Here is a 21,151-nt window from a genome sequence, read left to right as displayed (position 1 = left end):
TTTACCTTAGGACTAGTGATAACAATAGGATCGTTTATACTTACATCATCACTCGGGGCAATTTCCTCTGGTTGATTTATACTCACGTGATCACCACTTAGTGTATTTTCTTCTGACTGTTTAATACTAACGTCTTTGGATATATCTTCCTTCTCTTCCATTATAATTGATAATCTCCTATTTGTTAAAGATAATCTAGACCTAGGTTTGGGCTTTTTAGGAGTACCGATGTCTGAAATATCATGGAGGGGAGAGATTTGATCAGATTTCACTGGAGAAACTATTGTTGTGCTTGGCGTTGAACATAGTACCGAATCACATACCTGCTTTCTTGTCTACACGTTTCCTGGAATTGCGTTTAAGTTGGGCCATATGAAGTTTTATCTTACCTACTGAATCATATATTCCTATACTTAACTTCGCAGCTATAATGTGATAACAAGTACCTATAGACGGACACTAACATTTCTCCTTGGGATGTAATTGAACTGCATACTTATCTCCCTGCGAACCTTCAACTAAAATGTCTTGGCAGATGGAACATGAGTTACCTTATTATCCCTTAATGCGGCTACTGCTAACGACTTTTGGGAATTATACTTACCTGCTTGCGGAATATTAGTCTGTTGTGGCGTTAACATTGTCATCACTTACCTCTTCGTCGGTTATCTCGTCATGTACATCTAAAAAGACAAAACTGCACTATCTAACGGTAATTCTTTCCAATTATTTAAAGATTTAATTAAGCTATTAGTCCCCTCAACAATGTTATTTGTAATACCCATATACTTGTTACCTACACCTAGCTCCGATAGTACCCACCAACCTGAATATTTAACTATATCTCCCTTAATATTGGAATTGAAATAGTCTAGAACCTGAAAACCTTATCTAGCATAGTCAAAAAATCACTTTCACTATCACATCTCAAAAGTTGAAGAATATCTTCCATGTAAATAGATATATCGCTACTCCCCTTATGTTGATTCAACCAAAACCTGATGTCTCTACGAATATGATTCCAACAAAAAACCAACTTGATATTTGGAAAAACTTCCTCTAAAAGAATTTTTAATGGCTAATTCTCTGTCTACTACCATAACATGATACCCTTCGATAAGTTTGGAATTAGTGATTTAATAGACCGCCAAAAAAATTCGTGAATCTTTGTTGATTTCTTATCGTGAATGAAAAAAGCTACTGGAATGGTTTTATTACACTGAAATAAGACATGCCTATATACTAAAGCAGAAACATAAAAACATAGGTTTTAATGTCGGAACGTCTGACAATTTATCCTTACCTTTATCTGCATCACTGACACTTCATCACTACTCAAAACAGCTTTTGAACCAGAAGAATAAACTACAATACGGTAAGATAAATCCCCTCCCCAACCTATTTGTATACCTGCTATGGATCCACGATCTTCTTCTGATGTCGATCTGGTCGATGCTGCTGGCTTAGGTGATAGTTTCCGTTTATTACAAAGTGTTGGCGTAGCTGGTGGTGCTGGTAGTTTACGTCTAGTCGTGGTAGTTGTAGTCGGCGGGGTAGTTGGAGTCGGCGTGGTAGTTGGAGTCAGCGTAGTGGTCGATCTGCGTATGTTCTTCTGTCTTCTGCTTCTACTGGTTGCTGTTGTGGAAGTCGTAGTAGTCCGAATTGCTCTGGAGACACGTGCTGGCGTAGTTGTCGTCGCAAGGGCTGGCGTATGTGTCGTCGGTAGGGCTGGCGTAGGGAGGGCTGGCGTAGGTGTCGTCGGGAGGGCTGCTGGTAGTACAGCCATGACTCTAGGTCGTCATCAGCTAGGAGAGATGGTTCATCAAAGGACTCTTCAACAGGTGGAGGGGCTGTTAGTGCTGTCAGGTATGGTGTGGCGTAGGTGTCGTCGTTGGCGTAGGTGTCGTCGTTGGCGTAGTGGTAGTCGTAGGCGTGCTCGTACTGCTGTGATTCCGGAGATGATGTCATTTACCACTCGGTCTGTCCCCTTGAATGACAGGTGCAGTCCGTCTCTGCTACGGAGCTTCTCCGGGTTGGTGGCAAATGCTGGGTGATGAATAACAGTCAGTCTTGGCGTTGTGCTGGCTATGGTGCGTAGGGCTAAGTTGATATATCTGGCCTTGGCGTTGATGAGTCGGGGTCGGGGTTCCACGTTGTCAAATCGGGAGTCAATCCTCGGAAGGATGCTGGATATCGCGATCTGCGTGCGTGCCGACACTGACCAGATCTTCTCACAAAGCAGTTGGAACTGCTTCAGTACCGTCGAGACAGAATCACGACCAAGGTTATTGGCACCGCAGTGTATGACACAAATGTCATAACTTTTTTTTTTTTTTTTTTTTTTTTAACAAATTGTATAAGTCTAGTGATAGGGAGCTGCAGGACACGGAGAGCTCAGAGTTTTTTTAATCATATGGTAAAGCTAAGTGCAGAACAAAAAGCGAGTTGTGAGGGTTTTTTGAAAGTAGGTGAACTATTCTTAGCTTTAAAAAATATGAAAAATGGGAAAAGTCCAGGGTCTGATGGTTTTGGGGCAGAATTCTATAAATTCTTTTGGAAAGATTTAGGAACTCTTCTTTGTAGATCAGTTAATTATGCATATGAATATGGTAAACTTTCAGATTTTCAATGTCAAGTTATTATTACATGTTTGCCAAAAGAGGGAAGGGATAGAAGATATATAAAAAATTGGAGACCAATATCCCTATTAAATGTAGATTACAAAATAGCAGCAGCAGCCATTGCTAATAGAATAAAGCCATTATTACCTCACATAATTAGTAATACACAAACAGGGTTTATCAAGGGTAGGTTTATAGGGGAAAACACACGACAACTTTATGATATTATGCAACTTTTAGAAGAACAAAACATACCAGGATTATTATACATGATTGATTTTGAGAAAGCTTTTGACTCCATAGAGTGGGATTTCATAGATAAATCGTTGGAAAGTTTTAATTTTGGAGAATCAATAAGAAGATGGTTTCAAACTTTATATAAAAATTCAAAAAGTTGTATTATTAATAATGGACATATGTCAGATTTTTTCAGTCTTCACCGTGGTTGTCGTCAAGGTGACCCATTATGTCCCTACATTTTTATCATAGGTGTGGAAATTCTATCATTAGCTCTAAAGGCCAATCCAGATGTAAAACCACTTAAAATCTTAGGAAAAACCTTCCTTTTAGGTCAATATGCAGATGATGCCTATATGCTGTTAGATGGATCTAGTCAATCTTTATATGCCACAGTTGAAACATTAAAACTTTTCTCTACCACATCAGGTCTGAAAATAAATACTACGAAGTCTAATGTATACTGGCTAGGCAGCAAAAAGTTTTCAGGAGAAAGAATTTGTGAGGATTTAAACTTATCATGGTCTACACAGAACTTTAAATTACTAGGAATCATCTTCTCTTTGAACTTGGAAGATATGGAAAGACTCAATTATAATAATAGATTAAAAGACACAGAACGAAAACTTAGATTTTGGGCTAAAAGAGATCTCTCATTAATTGGTAGAGTAACAGTGATTAAATCTATCATTATTCCTACATATATTCATTTATTCAGTTCTATTCCAAACCCTTCACCAAATATTATTAAAAAGCTCAACAGCATACTATATCAATTCATTTGGAATTACAAAGTTGAAAAAATTAAAAGAGACACATTGATTGGTCTATTAGAGGATGGAGGGCTTAAAATGATTCATATAACTTCTTTTATCAAATATTTGAAATTAAAATGGTTGAAAAGACTACTTGACATTGGAGAGGCACCCTGGAAATCACTAGTATCTTACATTTTGCCTATAGATCCAAATATCACAGTTCAATTGAATTCAGATATACTAAAAAAAGTAGGAAAACAGATAAAAAATAAGTTTTGGAAAGATGTTATTTTTGCACTAGTAGATGTTCAAAATAAACCACAAACCTTAGAGGAATATCTAAATGAAGATTTGATCAACTTTCTTCCTTTCAATGAAATTAATCAAGGTATAAGATGGAAACAATTTGGGCTTAATAAAGTTATAGATCTTTTTCAAAATGGGATAGTAAAAAAATGGCCAGAGGTACATCATATCCAGGGATTAGGATTTTTACAGTTTTATGCACTAGTTAATAAAATCAATGGAGAATGGAAAGCGGAATATAGAATAAGAATTGCACAGGGGGAAAATATAGAGGTTTGTGAAACTAATAGTATAATTCATCAAATAAAATTCACTGATAACTTGAAATTCCTATATGAAAAACTTGTGAAGTCAGTTTTTAAAAAACCTATTAAAAGTCAAGAAAAGTGGAAAATGAAATTAGATTTAAGGGATAATTTTGACTTTGACACATATTCATCTGTATTTAATTACACACGAGAAACTAAACTACAAGCTTTTCAATTTAAGATTCATCATAGAATATTAGCAACAAAATCCTTTCTTTTTAAAATAAACATTGAAAATGATAATTTGTGCTATTTTTGTAGTAGAGAAGAAGAATCACTGGAACACATCCTATATAGCTGTTACTTCTCAAATGAATTATTGCAAGAATTTATTGTATGGTATTGTGAGAATGATGATGTTGAAAATAACTTAACCTTAAGTATAACTGATGTTATATTTGGAAATATAAGATTTAAGCAAAGGTTGAATCACTTTTTGTTATTACTAAGATACCATATTTATGCAAGTAAGTGGAAAAACACCCATCCATCATTTCAGATATGCAAATTTTATTTTATTCAAGTCATCAAATTAGAGAAATATATTGCAGCAAAACAAAACAGAAATCAGGCATTTCAGGAAAAGTGGGGATCATTTGCTGAAATATTAAATAATTAAATGGTAAATCATGTAAGAGTACTCTCCCTTTACGATTTTAAACACTTTGTACCTGTTTATTCTCAAATAAAAAAACAAATCATATTTGCCATTAGTTTAGTGGCATTAATACTTCTGTGTGTGCATACTTTCAAGTAAATCATATTTTATACATATCCACTTAATGAATATACTAACAGGTTACAAAAGTGACTTTTAAGTTTTAGCCTCATACTCAAGCGACTGAGGGCCAATGCCAGGGGGGAACCAATCCGAACCAGTTGTACTTTGCCACAGATTTTCATTTATTTATATTATATTTTTAATATGAAATTTGTTTATGTAATAGATATAACTGAGTGGATAAATGAAGGAGGTATAGAATGAATGAGTGATGAATGCAGTATAGGATGAGTATGATATATATAATGAATGAATGACTGAATGAATTACGTGAATTACAGAATGAATAAATAATTTCAAAATAAATGAATGAATGGATGAAAAATGAATGGATGAATAATGAATGAATGGATGAATGAATGATTGGTACATTGTACTATATTGTATGTTGAATGAGAGCCCTCTTACATGAGGACCTATTTGTTCGGACACTGATCCCAGGGTCCCAGCCTTGGCAGTGGTCTTCATGCATAAATGTCTGGGAAAAAAAGTATTTTGTACCCTAAAAAAAAAAACAAATGTCATAACTGGGCACCAACTCCCTAACCTCGTGCCACATCTCAATACGGTACCCGCTACGGGAGACGACAAAGATGTCGTCGCTAGGCCGAAGGTACTTGTGAAAGTACTTAGCCTGTGAGTGCCCAACTATAATAGCTGATATAGTGCGTTATTTCGAGAGCGTCTAGGTATGTATTCCAATTCAGGATAGGAATATATTGTGACAGTTACAGAAAAATACGCTCAATATATACCCATCTTGATTTAATTGGGGCGATTTCATTGGTTGGACTGAATAATCGTAATTAATTAATTAGGTAAGTGATCTTAAACGATAACTAATCATAATTAGTAGTACGCCCAAATGAACAGTCGTTCAGAATCAAACACTGAACCCAAGCTTCTTTGTATGATAATTAGTTGTTCTCTAATCAGGGGATTAAAAGAAACTGAAGTTGGCAGGTCAATGTTTGGATAAGGCCCCGTGATCAGTAACTAGTGTTCATCAATGGACTAGTTGAATTGGAATTTAATGAGTTGTGATCACCTTATTTTGATGGGGAAAAAAATAATCACATTAAACTTTGTATTCATCATTCTACTTTGAATATTGTTTTTCGTTTGATGATTTTTGTAATTTGATATTTGATTTAATAACTTTAAATGTACGATAAATATACATATATTATTTTTTGTCTTAACAATAACACTCAATTTTAATAAAGTTTAATCTCAAGCCATTTTTATGTTTTAATCACAATCAATTCACATATATAGCTCGGCACTACACTAAAGGCCCAGCTTTACTAATGTACAGTCACAAAGCTCGGGATCGGTAGTTATCTGCCCTTAGCACGGGCTCGGTGAAAGCTCGGTAAACACGGATGTTACAAATAGTTACAAATAATAATGCAATAACAGGATTATTAATGATATGTTTAAAAGGTATGTCTAGAGAAATATAGGAATATTTTGGATTTTGGCTTAGTTTGTTTGCCTATATTAAAATGATGGATATTGTCACTAAGGAAGCCATTGAAATGTAGCTGCTGTATGAAGCTGAAAATGTAGTCAATACTACATATCTATTATGATGAACCATAACTATTCATATACTATATTGATCCCATCATAATATGAGAAGGCAGGAAATGTAGTATTCCTCCTGCAGTGTGTATGGGATGTCACTATTCAGTGAATGATTATTTGAATGCTGGTTGGATACATTTTAACATGAACTACAATTTCTTATAATCATCCCATCATAATATGAGAAGGTAGGACATCTAGTTTTCCTCCTGTTGTAGTATGTATGGGATGTCACTGATCATCAAAAAACCTCCAGCATCACTGAGGTGTGTCCTGTGGCGTACCCTGCCTCTTACAGGTGACACATCTGATGGCGTTATTTTCTATCTAGCATTTGATGGTTACTGGTATAATTGACATTGTTTTGTCGAACATTTCATTTCTGGCCAATGTCATATCAACAGTTAAACGTTTCGCGGCAAACAATTTGAAGATCTCCGGTTTAAATATTGACAGCTTTCTGGTGTTGTTTCCAAACTCTAACATTTCAGAATCCCTCATATACCAGTTGGAGCTGCTGGCTGTGAACGTCATCCTGCAAGTTTGGCATTGCATTAAGTATTTGCTGCCTTCCTTAATAGTTGACAATTTCTTGTTGTTGCAGGATTTCTGTGGGCAGCTTAGATATGGATCAACTTCGAACAATGCAGTTATTTCTGCACTTAAATTGCATTGTCCGGCTGCTGCTTCCGTCCTCGTTATCTTCCTCTTATGATACGTCCATGGTGTCATTCACAACCTAGAAAATATAAACTTAAATAGAAGATTGATATAGAAATAGAAGGTTTCTATATTAAACATGCCATTTTGTGTAGACTTCACAACAAATGTTAATGCAGAATAATTTCATCAGTAAATTATAGATTGCAACAAAGTATAAACATGACAGGTTATTAGCGCAATTATTCTGCAAACAGCCCAAGGGCCTAACACAAACTTTTACTCTAAGTAGACACAACTGGGGTCGTTATCAGGGCTTATTCCTGGATAAATATGGTTAGTAACTTAGTGTTGAGTTATGTATGGCAAATTGGCAATAGTGTGTTGAGTTATGTATGGCAAATTGGCAATAGTGTGATAGGTGTTGATAAAAAAGGGTTAAATGTGAAATATTATCAGAATGTGCATATGTTTTCAATGTAATGTATCTTCTTTTTTTACAACAGCATGATTATCTTCAAAAGCGGACTGTAACATTGAAACAGTAATAAAGCATGTTTATCGATATAAATCTGTGTATATATATTTGTTGGATTATGTTCTTACCTCACACTGACCACCTTTTACAGTGGTCAAACGCTTTTGTTCATTAAAAAGTCGAACTCGACACTTGCTGAACTTGACAGTCGGTCCAACTTCAAACTGGTCCACCATATCCTCCCATATGGCAACAACAGACTTGTCAGTGTGATCTTTCAATGGGACTTCTTGAAATGCAATATCTGCCCCGTTCGTATGTCTTGTTGAAGCAGGCGATAGCTGTAGCAATAGAAACAAAAACATATATATATATATATTACTGGTAATTAGTCAGAAATCAACTAAAATTAGGCAATTATTTAACAAACCATATGAAACTGTTTGTTGATATTTCATTAATATAAATTATATACACAGAACTTTACTTGAAATATCAATAATGGCCTGAAGTTCTGCTAATATTATAGTGTATATATAAACAAAACGTCATTTTGTCATAAAATTATTAACATGCTTTTTTATACAGTAGTTTGTCACTTGCACAATTTTTCCTTTCACAGCGGCCATAGTCTTTACCGGTGAAGCCATAGCTCTCTTTCACTGTGGAATCGGTTTTAATCCTGGGGCATTCATCTTCACGTCTTCAGGAATTTGAAAGGGCTGTGCCATTCCTACCTCCGTTTTGCCAGTTATGGCAAGATAGCTGTCTTTCATTAGCCCATTTATGATAACTGCATGTCGCACGCACGGGAGGCCGTCCTTAAATGACCTTAATAACCAAACCAATGTAGCTTCATATCAAATTACAAATGCAGTATTATATAAATAAGCATGTGTACACATATTTTGAAGCCATGTCTGAATAGCAAATATTGTTTTGCACATGCTGAAAATCGCAAATGTTAAAGGTAAATGTGACGAGAATATATCCCTCAAAGCCTTTGTACTTAATGTTGGAGAGATAGAGGAAGCAGCGAAAGCAAATGGCAAGGCCATCCTGGCAGATGAGACTAGTTCAATATCTGCCACTGTGTATGACCCAAAGACAAGACCACGGTTCATCAAGAACATGGCAGTAGTTATCATAAATGGGCTAATGGTTTGGTTTGGTTTATTTTGTTTAACGTCCTATTAACATCTAAGGTCATTTAAGGACGGTCTCCCGTGCGTGCGACATGCATGCGTGTGGTGAGTGCGTATGTGTGTTTTGGGAGGCTGCGGTATGTTCGTGTTAAGTCTCCTTGTGATAGGCCGGAACTTTTGCCGATTTATAGTGCTACCTCACTGAAGCATACTGCCGAAGACACCCAGCAGCACACCCCACCCGGTCACATTATACTGACAACGGGCGAACCAGTCGTCCCACTTCTTGTATGCTGAGCGCTAAGCAGAAGCAGCAACTACCATTTTTAAAGACTCTGGTATGTCTCGGCCAGGGGACAGAACCCAAAGCCTTCCTGACAGGGGCGAACGCTCAACTAAAGGCCAAAAGTGAGGCAGTGTCAAGGGAGACGTTAGGAAGAAGAAAGTTGTTAAGAGAAAAGATAAGATCCCAAATTTAGTCGCCTCTTACGATCATGCAATGGGGGCAGCAGGTACAATTCTTAGCAGAGCTACAATGTTGAGCATTTTAAATAATAAAGCAGTAGTCAACACATGGTTTCAAAATATTAGCATATTGTATTTTTCTTGTTATCATTTGATTAACAGTAGTTTTAAAATTGCAGCATGAAAGCTTCAAAAATATGTAATTAACAGCAAATGAAAATAGCCTAGTAATGAATATCCATTTTATTGTAGCTTGCGCAATGGTTTATGGTTTATTTTGCTTAACGTCCTATTAACAGCTAAGGTCATTTAAGGACGGCCTCCCGTGCGTGTAACATGCATGCGTGTGGTGAGTGCGTATGTGTGTTTTGGGAGGCTGCGGTATGTTCGTGTTAAGTCTCCTTGTGATAGGCCGGAACTTTTGCCGATTTATAGTGCTACCTCACTGAAGCATACTGCCGAAGACACCCAGCAGCACACCCCACCCGGTCACATTATACTGACAACGGGCGAACCAGTCGTCCCACTTCTTGTATGCTGAGCGCTAAGCAGAAGCAGCAACTACCATTTTTAAAGACTCTGGTATGTCTCGGCCAGGGGACAGAACCCAAAGCCTTCCTGACAGGGGCGAACGCTCAACTAAAGGCCAAAAGTGAGGCAGTGTCAAGGGAGACGTTAGGAAGAAGAAAGTTGTTAAGAGAAAAGATAAGATCCCAAATTTAGTCGCCTCTTACGATCATGCAATGGGGGCAGCAGGTACAATTCTTAGCAGAGCTACAATGTTGAGCATTTTAAATAATAAAGCAGTAGTCAACACATGGTTTCAAAATATTAGCATATTGTATTTTTCTTGTTATCATTTGATTAACAGTAGTTTTAAAATTGCAGCATGAAAGCTTCAAAAATATGTAATTAACAGCAAATGAAAATAGCCTAGTAATGAATATCCATTTTATTGTAGCTTGCGCAATGGTTTATGGTTTATTTTGCTTAACGTCCTATTAACAGCTAAGGTCATTTAAGGACGGCCTCCCGTGCGTGTAACATGCATGCGTGTGGTGAGTGCGTATATGTGTTTTGGGAGGCTGCAGTATGTTCGTGTTAAGTCTCCTTGTGATAGGCCGGAACTTTTGCTGTTTTATAGTGCTACCTCACTGGAGCATACTGCCGAAGACACCCAGCAGCACACCCCACCCGGTCACATTATACTGACAACGGGCGAACCAGTCGTCCCACTCCTTTTATGCTGAGCGCTAAGCAGGAGTAGCAACTACCATTTTTAAAGACTCTGGTATGTCTCGGCCAGGGGACAGAACCCAAAGCCTTCCTCACAGGGGCGAACGTTCAACTAAAGGCCAAAAGTGAGGCATTGTCAAGGGAGACATTAGGAAGAAGAAAGTTTGTAAGAAAGAAAAGAAAATATAAGATCCCAAATTCAGTCGCCTCTTACGATCATGCAATAGAGGCAGCAGGTACAATTCTTACGCCCTACCTGCAGCTTGCGCAAACGCTTATACTCCTGTAGAGCTTTCAAAGGTGAACAAATCTTTTGAGCATTAAGTGCTAATATATAAAGCCCTGATAATGTTTTTATTCTGCTTAAAGCAACATACGCCATTCCCTTTTCAAAAACGTCATTACCAATAAATATTGCTGCGTTTTCTAATGAAGCACCTTGCACTTTATGAACAGTAGCTGCCCAAGCTGGTATTAATGGAAACTGTTCTCGGAGTATAATACTTCCTCGGTAAAAGAATTCTTGGCATAAAGGCTCTATTGCTATGGCATTACATTGCGAAGGATTTTTTACAATGTCGCCAATTGTTTTGTTGTCAAATTTAACAAATAGCAGTTACAATTTGTTTGTCCATATCAGACTGTACATGTTCTAGAGCACCATTTACCATTCCCTTTGATGTGTATATGTTTCGTGTAAGCATTATTCTTGTGCCTATGGAAAGTTTCAAAGTATTCATCAGACCGCCGGCATGTCTGTCATCATCAGGAATAAAATCTTGAGGAAGTTCCTACTTCCACTATTATGATTACGGTCTTGTTTCAATGTGGGATATATATGCAATATTCGACTGGTATTGTGTGGAATAGGGTGAATAATTCCTACTTCCACTATTATGATTACGGTCTTGTTTCAATGTGGGATATATATGCAATATTCGACTGGTATTGTGTGGAATAGGGTGAATAATGCGTGTCTGTAAAATTTGTATATCTTTTTTACTCAGTAGTCCAACTCTTGCGCGCTGAAGTATACCAATGTAACTCTGATCATTTTTTTGACGTAAATTTTCAACTAAAAACATGGTGGTAAAAAAAATATATATATTTGTTTTCAAAAGCATAAAAACCTTTAACAGGTCTAAGTTGCAAGAAGTCACCAACGACTATGATGTTTAAGCCACCAAACAAAGTGTTATCATCTTTAATACTTGACAGACGCCTATGTATATATTCTAACATAACAGAACTAACCATAGATATCTCATCAATTATCAATGTGTGAATACCGTAAAATAGTAACCGCAATTTCTTCAAACTTTTCCCAGACAATTTAAAAAAAAAATTGTTGTTTACCATGCTGAACAGGAAGGTGTAGTGCGCTGTGTAATGTAACACCATGTATATTTATAGCTGCTGTTCCTGTAGGTGCACACACCATAACAGGTGATTTATCCATTTGTGATGCAGTAGCATGTTTTAGCCATTCAATGATTAATTTTGTCAGATGACTTTTACCGACCCCAGCCCCTCCTGTGATGAAAAGAAGTAGCTGCGACACGGAATTTGGAGTCTGAAAGTGATCCATAACTTTCTTCTTTTGGCCTGTTGTGAGATTACTTAGGCTACTTTCAAAATTATCAGAAGAAAAATATCCAGTTTCTAGATCGTGTAGTTGCGAAATATCAGATTCTACACTATTAGAATACTGGTAGCGTTCACTGTAAGATGCATCTTCAGGTTCAGTACCTAATGGAATAGATATTCCTTCACACTCTTCTTCAGAGGTGTCATTTTCAAATATTTACCACTTTATAGCATTGCCACTATATAACCTTTCCAATTGTACTTAGGCATTACCACCTCATGACTGCCAATATAGCGTATGAATATTTATAGTAGACAGTAATGTAAACAAATTGAGGTTATCTCCCCTTGTACGCCAAACCACTATCTGACGAGACTAATAATATTTTGTAACTGTATAATAGTGAACATTAAACATAAAAAAAAAAAAATTAAAAATAAAATTTAAAAAAATATTAGATATCTGGATTTAATTGATTGCATTAAACTTAAATTAAATTAAAAAAACGCAACCTAGCTTCAAATTTGTTTGTCGTCTGCAACAAAAATCATGGAAAGCGATGAGGAATTTTCTCAGGAGGACCTGGGCATAAATTTCGATATTAACCTACCGGAGCATGACTCACCAATACAAGAAGAAATTGAAGATGACAGTGATCGTATGCAGTTCTTGAAAAATTCTGACATCGAGCTGCTAGCTAGTTCCTTGGAATTAACGGAACAAATTGAAAAGGAGCTGATGAAGCCAGCATTTACCGACCTCCCCCCTCCAGAAACACCTGTAGCACCGGTACCGGTGAAAAATGAAACATCGAAACAAAATCGATTTAAAATTGCGACAAAAGAAGAAATTACAGATATTTTCGACAACAGACAATCAATATCTGGGGCGTGAAACTCTTCCAAGGTAAGAATAGACTATTTTAACAGTGGTCGAGCAATCGTCTTGGCCTACTGTACTCCGAAGTTTGTCGATAGTGTCATTCTGCATAAAAATCAAATAAAACACGTTTATTGTTGCAGTTATTCAACGCAATCAACAAAACGGCTTTAAATGTTACACAGTTGACTTTGTCACTTCTTGTAAAATCTCCTACAAAACTTCACAGTATAAATATTCTGTATTTTCCAGACTGGAACACGGTGAACCAGTAGATCTACAAACCATACCTTCCCAGGAATTAGCAGAAAAATTGAAGAAGTTCTATGTTGGTGCAAGGCCGAATGAAGAAAATGAACTCTATCATAAAAACACACTGAAAAATATCAGGGGGGCCGTCAACAGATACTTTGTTGATATTGGCAGAAACATGGATATCGTACGCGATAGGGATTTCAAACAAGCCAACGGAGTTTTGGATCAATACAAATTCTGAGTTTTCCCGACGACTTCCTGACAACAACCATACTGCTAATCCAATCTGTTGGGGTTGTCACTTTCTGTATAACACCCTTCTCTACGAGCCTTGTAAGTTCCTTACGCAAGTCTTTCTTAAGTGCTTCAGGCACTTTCCTGGGGTGATGTTGAACCGGTTTAACTGTAGGATCTATGTCGATCTGATAATCTCCCGGCAATTGACCAAGGCCTTCACTGTATTCATTCATTATGTCATGCAGGGTTAATGGCTTATCTGACAATTTGACACAGTTCACCGAGTTGACAGTCAATAATCCTAATAGTTCACACGCTTCGGCAGATAACAGCGGTGTCTGTTCAACATCCACAACCAGAAATTCCAGAGTTTGGGTCACCTTACCCACTTGACATCGAATGTCACATTTTCCAATGGGTTGTAGTCTTGTGTTGTCATACAGTTTCAAGCGAACTTTACTCAGTTCTAGTAATGGATTCAAATCCTGCGCCAGCTTTCCATACTCGAGACGACTAATTAAATTGCAAGTCGACCCAGTGTCCATTTGACAGTTAATCACCGAGGTAGCCCCTGTGTCTGGAATTGTCATAGTTACATCAACAAACCACTGTTTACCATGCTTTGATTTAATGTTGAACAGTGATTCGTCAGAATCGTCCGAGTCCTCAACTCTGTGTACTTTAGCTCCAAGGCACATACTTGAAAAATGATTTCGTTTACCGCACTTATTGCATGTTTTTCCATATGCTGGCACTTCCGCTTGTCCTACTCATGCGAGTCTCCGCAGTATTTGCATGTTCGCGAAGAGTGTGGGTTATGATTGGACCGATGTTGTTGATGACTAGATCTGGACTGAGAGTGCTGCTTTGTAGAATGTTTTTTCTTCTTATCATCGTTCTGTTCTTTTTTGTGTTTTGATTTGTGAGGACCCTTCACATACTGAACTTTCTCCTCAGTTGACTGGAATTTCTTTAATTGATTTTCAGTCATTTCACTTGTTCTACATATAGTAACTGCTTTTGTCAGTGTGAGGTCCGACTCTCGTAGCATACGGGATCTTGCTGCTATGTCCTTAGTTCCCAAGACAAGTCGATCGCGTAGCAATTCATCTTGCAACTGTCCAAAACTACACGATTCTGCTAAGCCCCTCAGTCTAGTAGTGTAGGAATCAATGTTCTCATTTGGTAGCTGGTCCGATGTGTTAAACACGTATCTCTCATATATAACATTTGTCTTTGGCTCAAAATGCTTTTGTAACGCTTCCAAAACACGTGCTATTTTCTTTCTATTATCTGTTGTTATGTCCAGGTGTTGAAATATCTGGAAACATTCTTTTCCCATAACAGACAGTAAGGTAGCTACTCTTACCTTTTCGTCTTTATCGGCCAGTTCCGTGGCAGTCTCAAAATTATGCCATTGAGCACGAAAGAATTTCCAGTTTGACTTCAAGTCACCTTTCGTGTCCATAGGAACTGGGGGTGGTATAGGCCTACCCTTTGACGCCGCCATGACCTCGTGGTTCTCGTTCCCGCACCGCGGTACACGTGGGTATGTGTGATGTTGAGCTGTAAGTCGGAATATTATTCAAACGTGGACTCCTCCAGGCTTAACATGCATGCCGATGTGTTAACTGGAGTTTTAACGTCGTTGTTTGTCCTATTTACCGCTGCTTAGCTGCATCATTCCATCACAACAAGCCAATCTGACACCATGTAAAGACTAGCAACACGCTTGTGTAAGGCGACATTTTATTAACTCCCAAAACTCATGACGTCACCGGTCTCGGTGTACATACAAATAATACTCAGTACGAGCTCCCAACATATTTAGCTATATGTAACAAATACCGGTACTTTCTGTTTCGACACTTTCATTGGCTGATACTTCTTTCCGTTTTATAATTTTTGTTGATTCATTTTCATCGATTGTTTGATGTGTTTGTATCTTGTCATCACTTTCAGGATCACTTGAGGTCACATTTTGATCAGTTGCTGGAACTACCTGTTGTTTGGCTGATCTGTTTTAGAAGAGAAAAGATAAGATCCCAAATTTAGTCGCCTCTTACTATCATGCAATGGGGGCAGCAGGTACAATTTAGTCTGAGGAATGAGAGACTGGTAAATTATGTGGTCCCCCTGCTCGTTAGGAAGGTCATCTGTGATTCTGTTCATAATGTCCATATCTTGTTTACGTAGCCTTCTCCACTTTTGTACCAACACAGAATGAAAATCCTCAATAGGCTGACCTGACTTCAACACCAGAGTTCACTTTGGTCAGTGGATAAATATTGTTCATCAAAAGCTTGTCACGTTCAAATCTACACTGATGGCTAAAAAGATGATGAGATCTCAGCAGCATGCTACACCAATTGTTCTTCAATCCGTCTACCAGCTGGCGCCTCTATTTTCTCTGCTGAAGCATGTGCTATCGATTTGGCCCTGGACCATATCGATGAATACTGCATTAAAAAGGCAATTATTTGTTCTGACTCTCTGTCTGTCCTTCAGTCGCCCATAAATGACCTTAGCTGTTAATTGGATGTTAACCAAAATAAACCAAACCAAACCTTCAGAGTTTACAATTACGAGACCCTAAAAATATACTCATACAAAACTTTGTCTTTCGAATATCTCGTATCTTAAAAAAATGCAAAACAACTTTACCATATCGGAATTAAAGGCAACGAACTTGTTGACCGCCAAGCAAAACATGCTCTAAATCTGCAACAAACACCAAAATACCATACACAGGTTTCAAACTTGTAATTAGTTCTGTCATCCATAGTAAATAGTGTGGTGAAACAGGACTGAGCCAACAGTAATTGTCCTCCTTGCCGGAATGCCGTAGGCATTCGGGAAGTCTCGGGTGTCTTCGAGCTTCCGGTGAGAGCGCGCGAGTCAAGCCAGTCTTGAGATCAACGCCGACCTGTGAACATTGCGTTTGAAGTTCTACCTATTGTGATATATATTGTATTGCTGTTTGTGCTGCGCCCGCGCTGCTTGGTAAGCATACTATGTGATATGTCAGTGACCATTATTGTATATGTATGTTATATGTGGTGACGCTACACGTGGTTTCACTATAATAGCAACGCTGGTCTCTCGAGACGAGCAACAAACTTTTATAAAGTACAACTGAAACTTAAAACATAACACCAAGTCGGAAGGATCGTAGAAAGCTGGGTCCACGTCCCGAGACTGGGTACACTGGTGCTCTGCCCACATCGATTGTTTCGGGGGTATGATCGGTGAGCCCTGGGTATTAGTGTAGCAGAAGGCTTTCACAGCAGCTCCAATTTGAGCCAACCTGTTTGCCGTGGGTTGCATCTCGTAATCTGGGGAAAGATGATCCTGGTGGTTGAAACACACCACTTTGGCTTTGGTTTGGTTTGGTTTATTTTGTTTAACGTCCTATTAACAGCTAAGGTCATTTAACGCTTTGAGTGCCACAGGATTCTCTTAGAGAGTGCCAAGCCAAAATCGACGGCTGGGAGATTTGAAAAAAGTATGACGTCACAATATAACAATGGGCTATTCTGATGACGTCACGGTATTGTACTGACTCTGCTCAACTAGTTCAGCACAGTCAACGTTACACATGATTTTACTTCATGTACATACGTGCTATCCGATCCATTTTCGACGCTTGGAAATGTGCGGAATGGTAACAACTTGATTACACATATATGATACTATATTACATCAATAGACTGCAGTCTTTACCTGTATGCTTGACATTTTGTCGAGCAGAGCAAAGCAAGATTTCCGTCTGAGAATGGGTAACTATTTGTACCGCAAATTCACCGCCATGCGAAGTAGATTTGTTTCTAATGATACATTTTAAGAGGAAGTTAGCCGGTTTATATGACTAGTGTGTACACAAACTGTTACCAGCTCTTGCCACGTGGAGGCCTCCTCTTGGTTATTTTTGTGGATTTTTTTTAAACAATTTTTTTTCTATTTTCGTTTTTTTCATTACATGTGTAACATGCTCATGTTATAATCTGACGACATATCGCAAATTCTTGCTACGAGTTTTATGTGTACCAATTAAACTATTGATAGTCCACTTTGCGGAAACTTTCATTTGAATCTTGGCTAAAACAAGTAAGGTGATTTTGAAAATTCAGCATCATTTAGGTTAGCGATTGTCGCATCACTCACCGTAATTCATGCTGTTACAAGTTATATGACTGACTGGGCATGTACATTAATGATAACACATGAGTGATAATAGCAGTTTATTGTTCAACGTCACGTCGGCATACATGGTCATTCATGCATTGGGCGTGTAATCCACGGTGGCACATTCGACATGCGCTTCTAGCACGACGTCTTCCATTCCCATCATGACGTGAACATACCACGCATTCTCTCTGACCATTGATGGGAACCACACCCATGGGATTATGGCGACGTCGAATTCCACCAGGTATACGCTGGTCAAGCTGTTCTTGACATAGGCTTTCCACAATGAGTTGGATAAACTCAACGCGACTAACAATTAGGTGTCGGTCAGTGTTGTGTGTATAGCATATGTATGCATTCAACAAAATTCTGTGTATCATGTTCCAAACAACCTTTTTCCAAGCTTTTACACTTTTCCTATTGTCGTCATATGTCAATGTGAGTTGGTCATTAAGGTCAACCCCTCCCATGAACCGATTATATAGATTTACCATTTCCGGTTTTTGCCTCGCGTTTGTTACTGTTGCTGTTTGACAATTTGATATCAAACGGACGGGTTTCCTGGTAGGCTTCTCTTTGTATGCGCATAGTAAAATACTGCCCTGTCGCATGTATACAGCTTGTCCTGCGTTGAGAATCGGTTTTTTGATGGCTTGTGGTTGACCTCTGGCATTGGCTCGAAATGTACCGGTAAATCTAGTACCCGCCTCTAGCAGTCGCTTTGCCATATCTATTGACGAAAAAAAACCGTCTGTAAATAAGTGGTACCCTTTGTTAAGGAGGTCTGCCGCTTCCATCAACGTGAATACCACGAATGATCCCTGTGTCTGTCCGGCTGGTGTGGGGTCGTACCTTTTACCTCTATATATTGACATATGCATGATATACCCGCTGACAGACTCGACAAGCATCCATAACTTTATTCCAAACTTGCAGTGTTTAGTAGGAATGTACTGAGTCATTTCTGTTCTGTTTTTTGAACTTATAAGAGATTCGTCAATGCTGATATGTTTAGATGGAATGAAATGTCGTTTAAATTGCATGTTTACATGATTTACGAAATGCCTGAATTTATCAGATGGGTTGTAATTTGGGCTGTTTCTTGGTTAAATTTTGGAATTGTCGACGGTATGAAAAAATGTGAGAATGTTTTGAAATCTGTTACGGGACATGACTGATGGAAACCAAGGCGTTCGCTGACTCTGCAATTTGTTAGTCCAATACGATTTAATGGATGGTTTCTTAATCAAACCCATGTTGATTAGTATTCCCAAAAATGCCTTGAACTCCCGGAGGGTGACGCGCCACCATGCTCGTGCCCGGGATTTCGGCCCCAATGTTGCCGCCGACGTCCTAAGGAAATTCCGTGCAAACCTTTATGAAGCATGGAAACAGGTAAACTAGTTTAAAACATCAGTATATCTGGTAACATTATCTATTACCAGGTAATATAGTCTTGATATAACAGGTATATATGTCACATAATACAATACTCATCTGTCGTAAAAGTCGTAATGATCTAAGATATTTACAGTAACTTATATAACAACATTCATTAACTGAAATACAACTTTACAAACCCATCCCGACACCTTAAAAATCGATCCCTGACATGATACGCGGATAAAGTCGGAGACGGCAATACTCTACATGTATTAAATAATCAAAAGTGAAAAGCACATACATTTATATCATTAGCTGAGGTTAAACAGTACCTGTTTGTTTCCAGCATGCATTTTAGGTCACCTGAGACGAAGTCTCAAGTGACCTATTCTAATCGCCTTTTGTCCGTCGTCCGTCGTCCGTCCGTAAACTTTTTACATTTTCGACTTCTTCTCCAAAACCACTGAACCAAATTCAATGAAATTTGGCAGGGAGCTTCTATGGCTAAAGTTCAACTAAAATTGTGAATTATATGGTCCCCATCCCCCAGGGGCCTGAGGGGCGGGGCCAAAAAGGGTCAAATTGACTAAAACTTCAAAAATCTTCTTCTCTACTCTCAGATAAGGTGGAATCAAACTTAGATGAAAGGGTCTTAAGGTGCTTTACCAAAATTGTGAATTTCATGACCCTAGGGTCTCACGCTTGCCCCTGGGGAAGGGGTAAACTTTACTATAGTTTATATAAAGAAATCACATTTTTGACTATTATTTGTTGGATTTGTATTGGAATTCATTCTAACTTGTATCAAATTATCAGCATGGGATGACACTTTGATGGTATGTGCATGTTGGCCCTAATTGACCCCCAGGGGCTGGTGTGCGGGGCCAAAAATGGTCAAATTAACTAAAATTTCAAAAATCTTCTCCTCTACTCTCAGATATGATAGAATCAAATACTCTTCATAGATGAAAGGGTCTTAAGGTGCTTTACCAAAATTGTGAATTTCATGACCCTGGGGTCTCATGTTTGCCCCTGGGGAGGGGGTAAAGTTTACTATAGTTTATATAGGGAAATCACATTTTTGACTATTATTTGTTGGATTTCTATTGGAATTCATTCTAACTTGGATCAAATTATCAGCATGGGATGACAGTTTGATGGTATGTACATGTTAGCCCTGGTTGACCCCCAGGGGCTGGTGGGCGGGGCCAAAAAGGGTCAAATTGACTGAAATTTCAAAAATCTTCTTCTCTACTCTCAGATATGTTAGAATCAAATACTCTTCATAGATGGAAGGCTCTTAAGGTGCTTTACCAAAATTGTGAATTTCATGACCCTGGGGTCTCACGTTTGCCCCTGGGTAGGGGGTAAAGTTTACTATAGTTTATATAGGGAAATCACATTTTTGAGCCTTATTTGTTCAATTGCCATAGGAAATAATACCAATTTAGTTAGAATTATCAATATGAAATGGCTGTTGACTGGTAGGCACATATTGTCACTGACTGACCCCTGAGGGGCCTGAGGGGCAGGGTAAAAAAGGGTCAAATTGACTAAAACTTCAAAAATCTTCTTGTCTACTCCCAGATATGGTGCAATCAAATACTCTTCATTGATTGAAGGATCTTAAGGTCCTTTTCCAAAATTGTGAATTTTATGACACTCGGGTCACAGGTATCCCCCTGGGGACGGGGTAAAGTTTACTATAGTTTATATAGGGAAAACACACTTTTGAGCATTATTTGTTCAATTGCCGTTGGAAATAATACCAATTTAGTTAGAATTATCAATATGAAATGCCTGTTGAAGGGTACGCTCACATTTGCGACTGACTGACCCCCCGGGGCCTGAGGGGCAGGGTCAAAAATGGTCAGATTGATTAAAACTTCAAAAATCTTCTTCTCTGCTCTCAGATATGGTGCAATCAAATACTCTTTAAAGATCCGTCTTAAGGTCTTTTACCAAAATTATGAATTTTATGACACTGGGGTCTATTAATTGTTTCCCCCTGGGGAGGGGGTAAAGTTTACTATAGT

The 21,151-nt window shown here is 38.2% G+C and overlaps 1 protein-coding gene across 1 annotated transcript; it reads right to left on the bottom strand.

Moving 5' to 3' along the window:
- Positions 1 to 17,785: 17,785 nt before the first annotated feature.
- On the bottom strand, positions 17,786 to 18,460 carry LOC117318707. The gene has a single exon (XM_033873666.1). It carries the CDS (start codon positions 18,458 to 18,460, stop codon positions 17,786 to 17,788), a length of 675 nt encoding a protein of 224 aa, XP_033729557.1.
- Positions 18,461 to 21,151: the final 2,691 nt, after the last annotated feature.

The sequence above is a fragment of the Pecten maximus genome, unplaced genomic scaffold (assembly GCF_902652985.1).
Source record: "Pecten maximus unplaced genomic scaffold, xPecMax1.1, whole genome shotgun sequence".
Classification (NCBI taxonomy): domain Eukaryota; kingdom Metazoa; phylum Mollusca; class Bivalvia; order Pectinida; family Pectinidae; genus Pecten; species Pecten maximus.
Note: the sequence above shows the minus strand (reverse complement) of the source record. Positions and strands in the feature narration are given on the sequence as shown.

Excerpts from the sequence above, each read along its gene's own strand:
- LOC117318707 (XM_033873666.1), bottom strand. The coding sequence starts at position 18,460 with ATGGCAAAGCGACTGCTAGAGGCGGGTACTAGATTTACCGGTACATTT.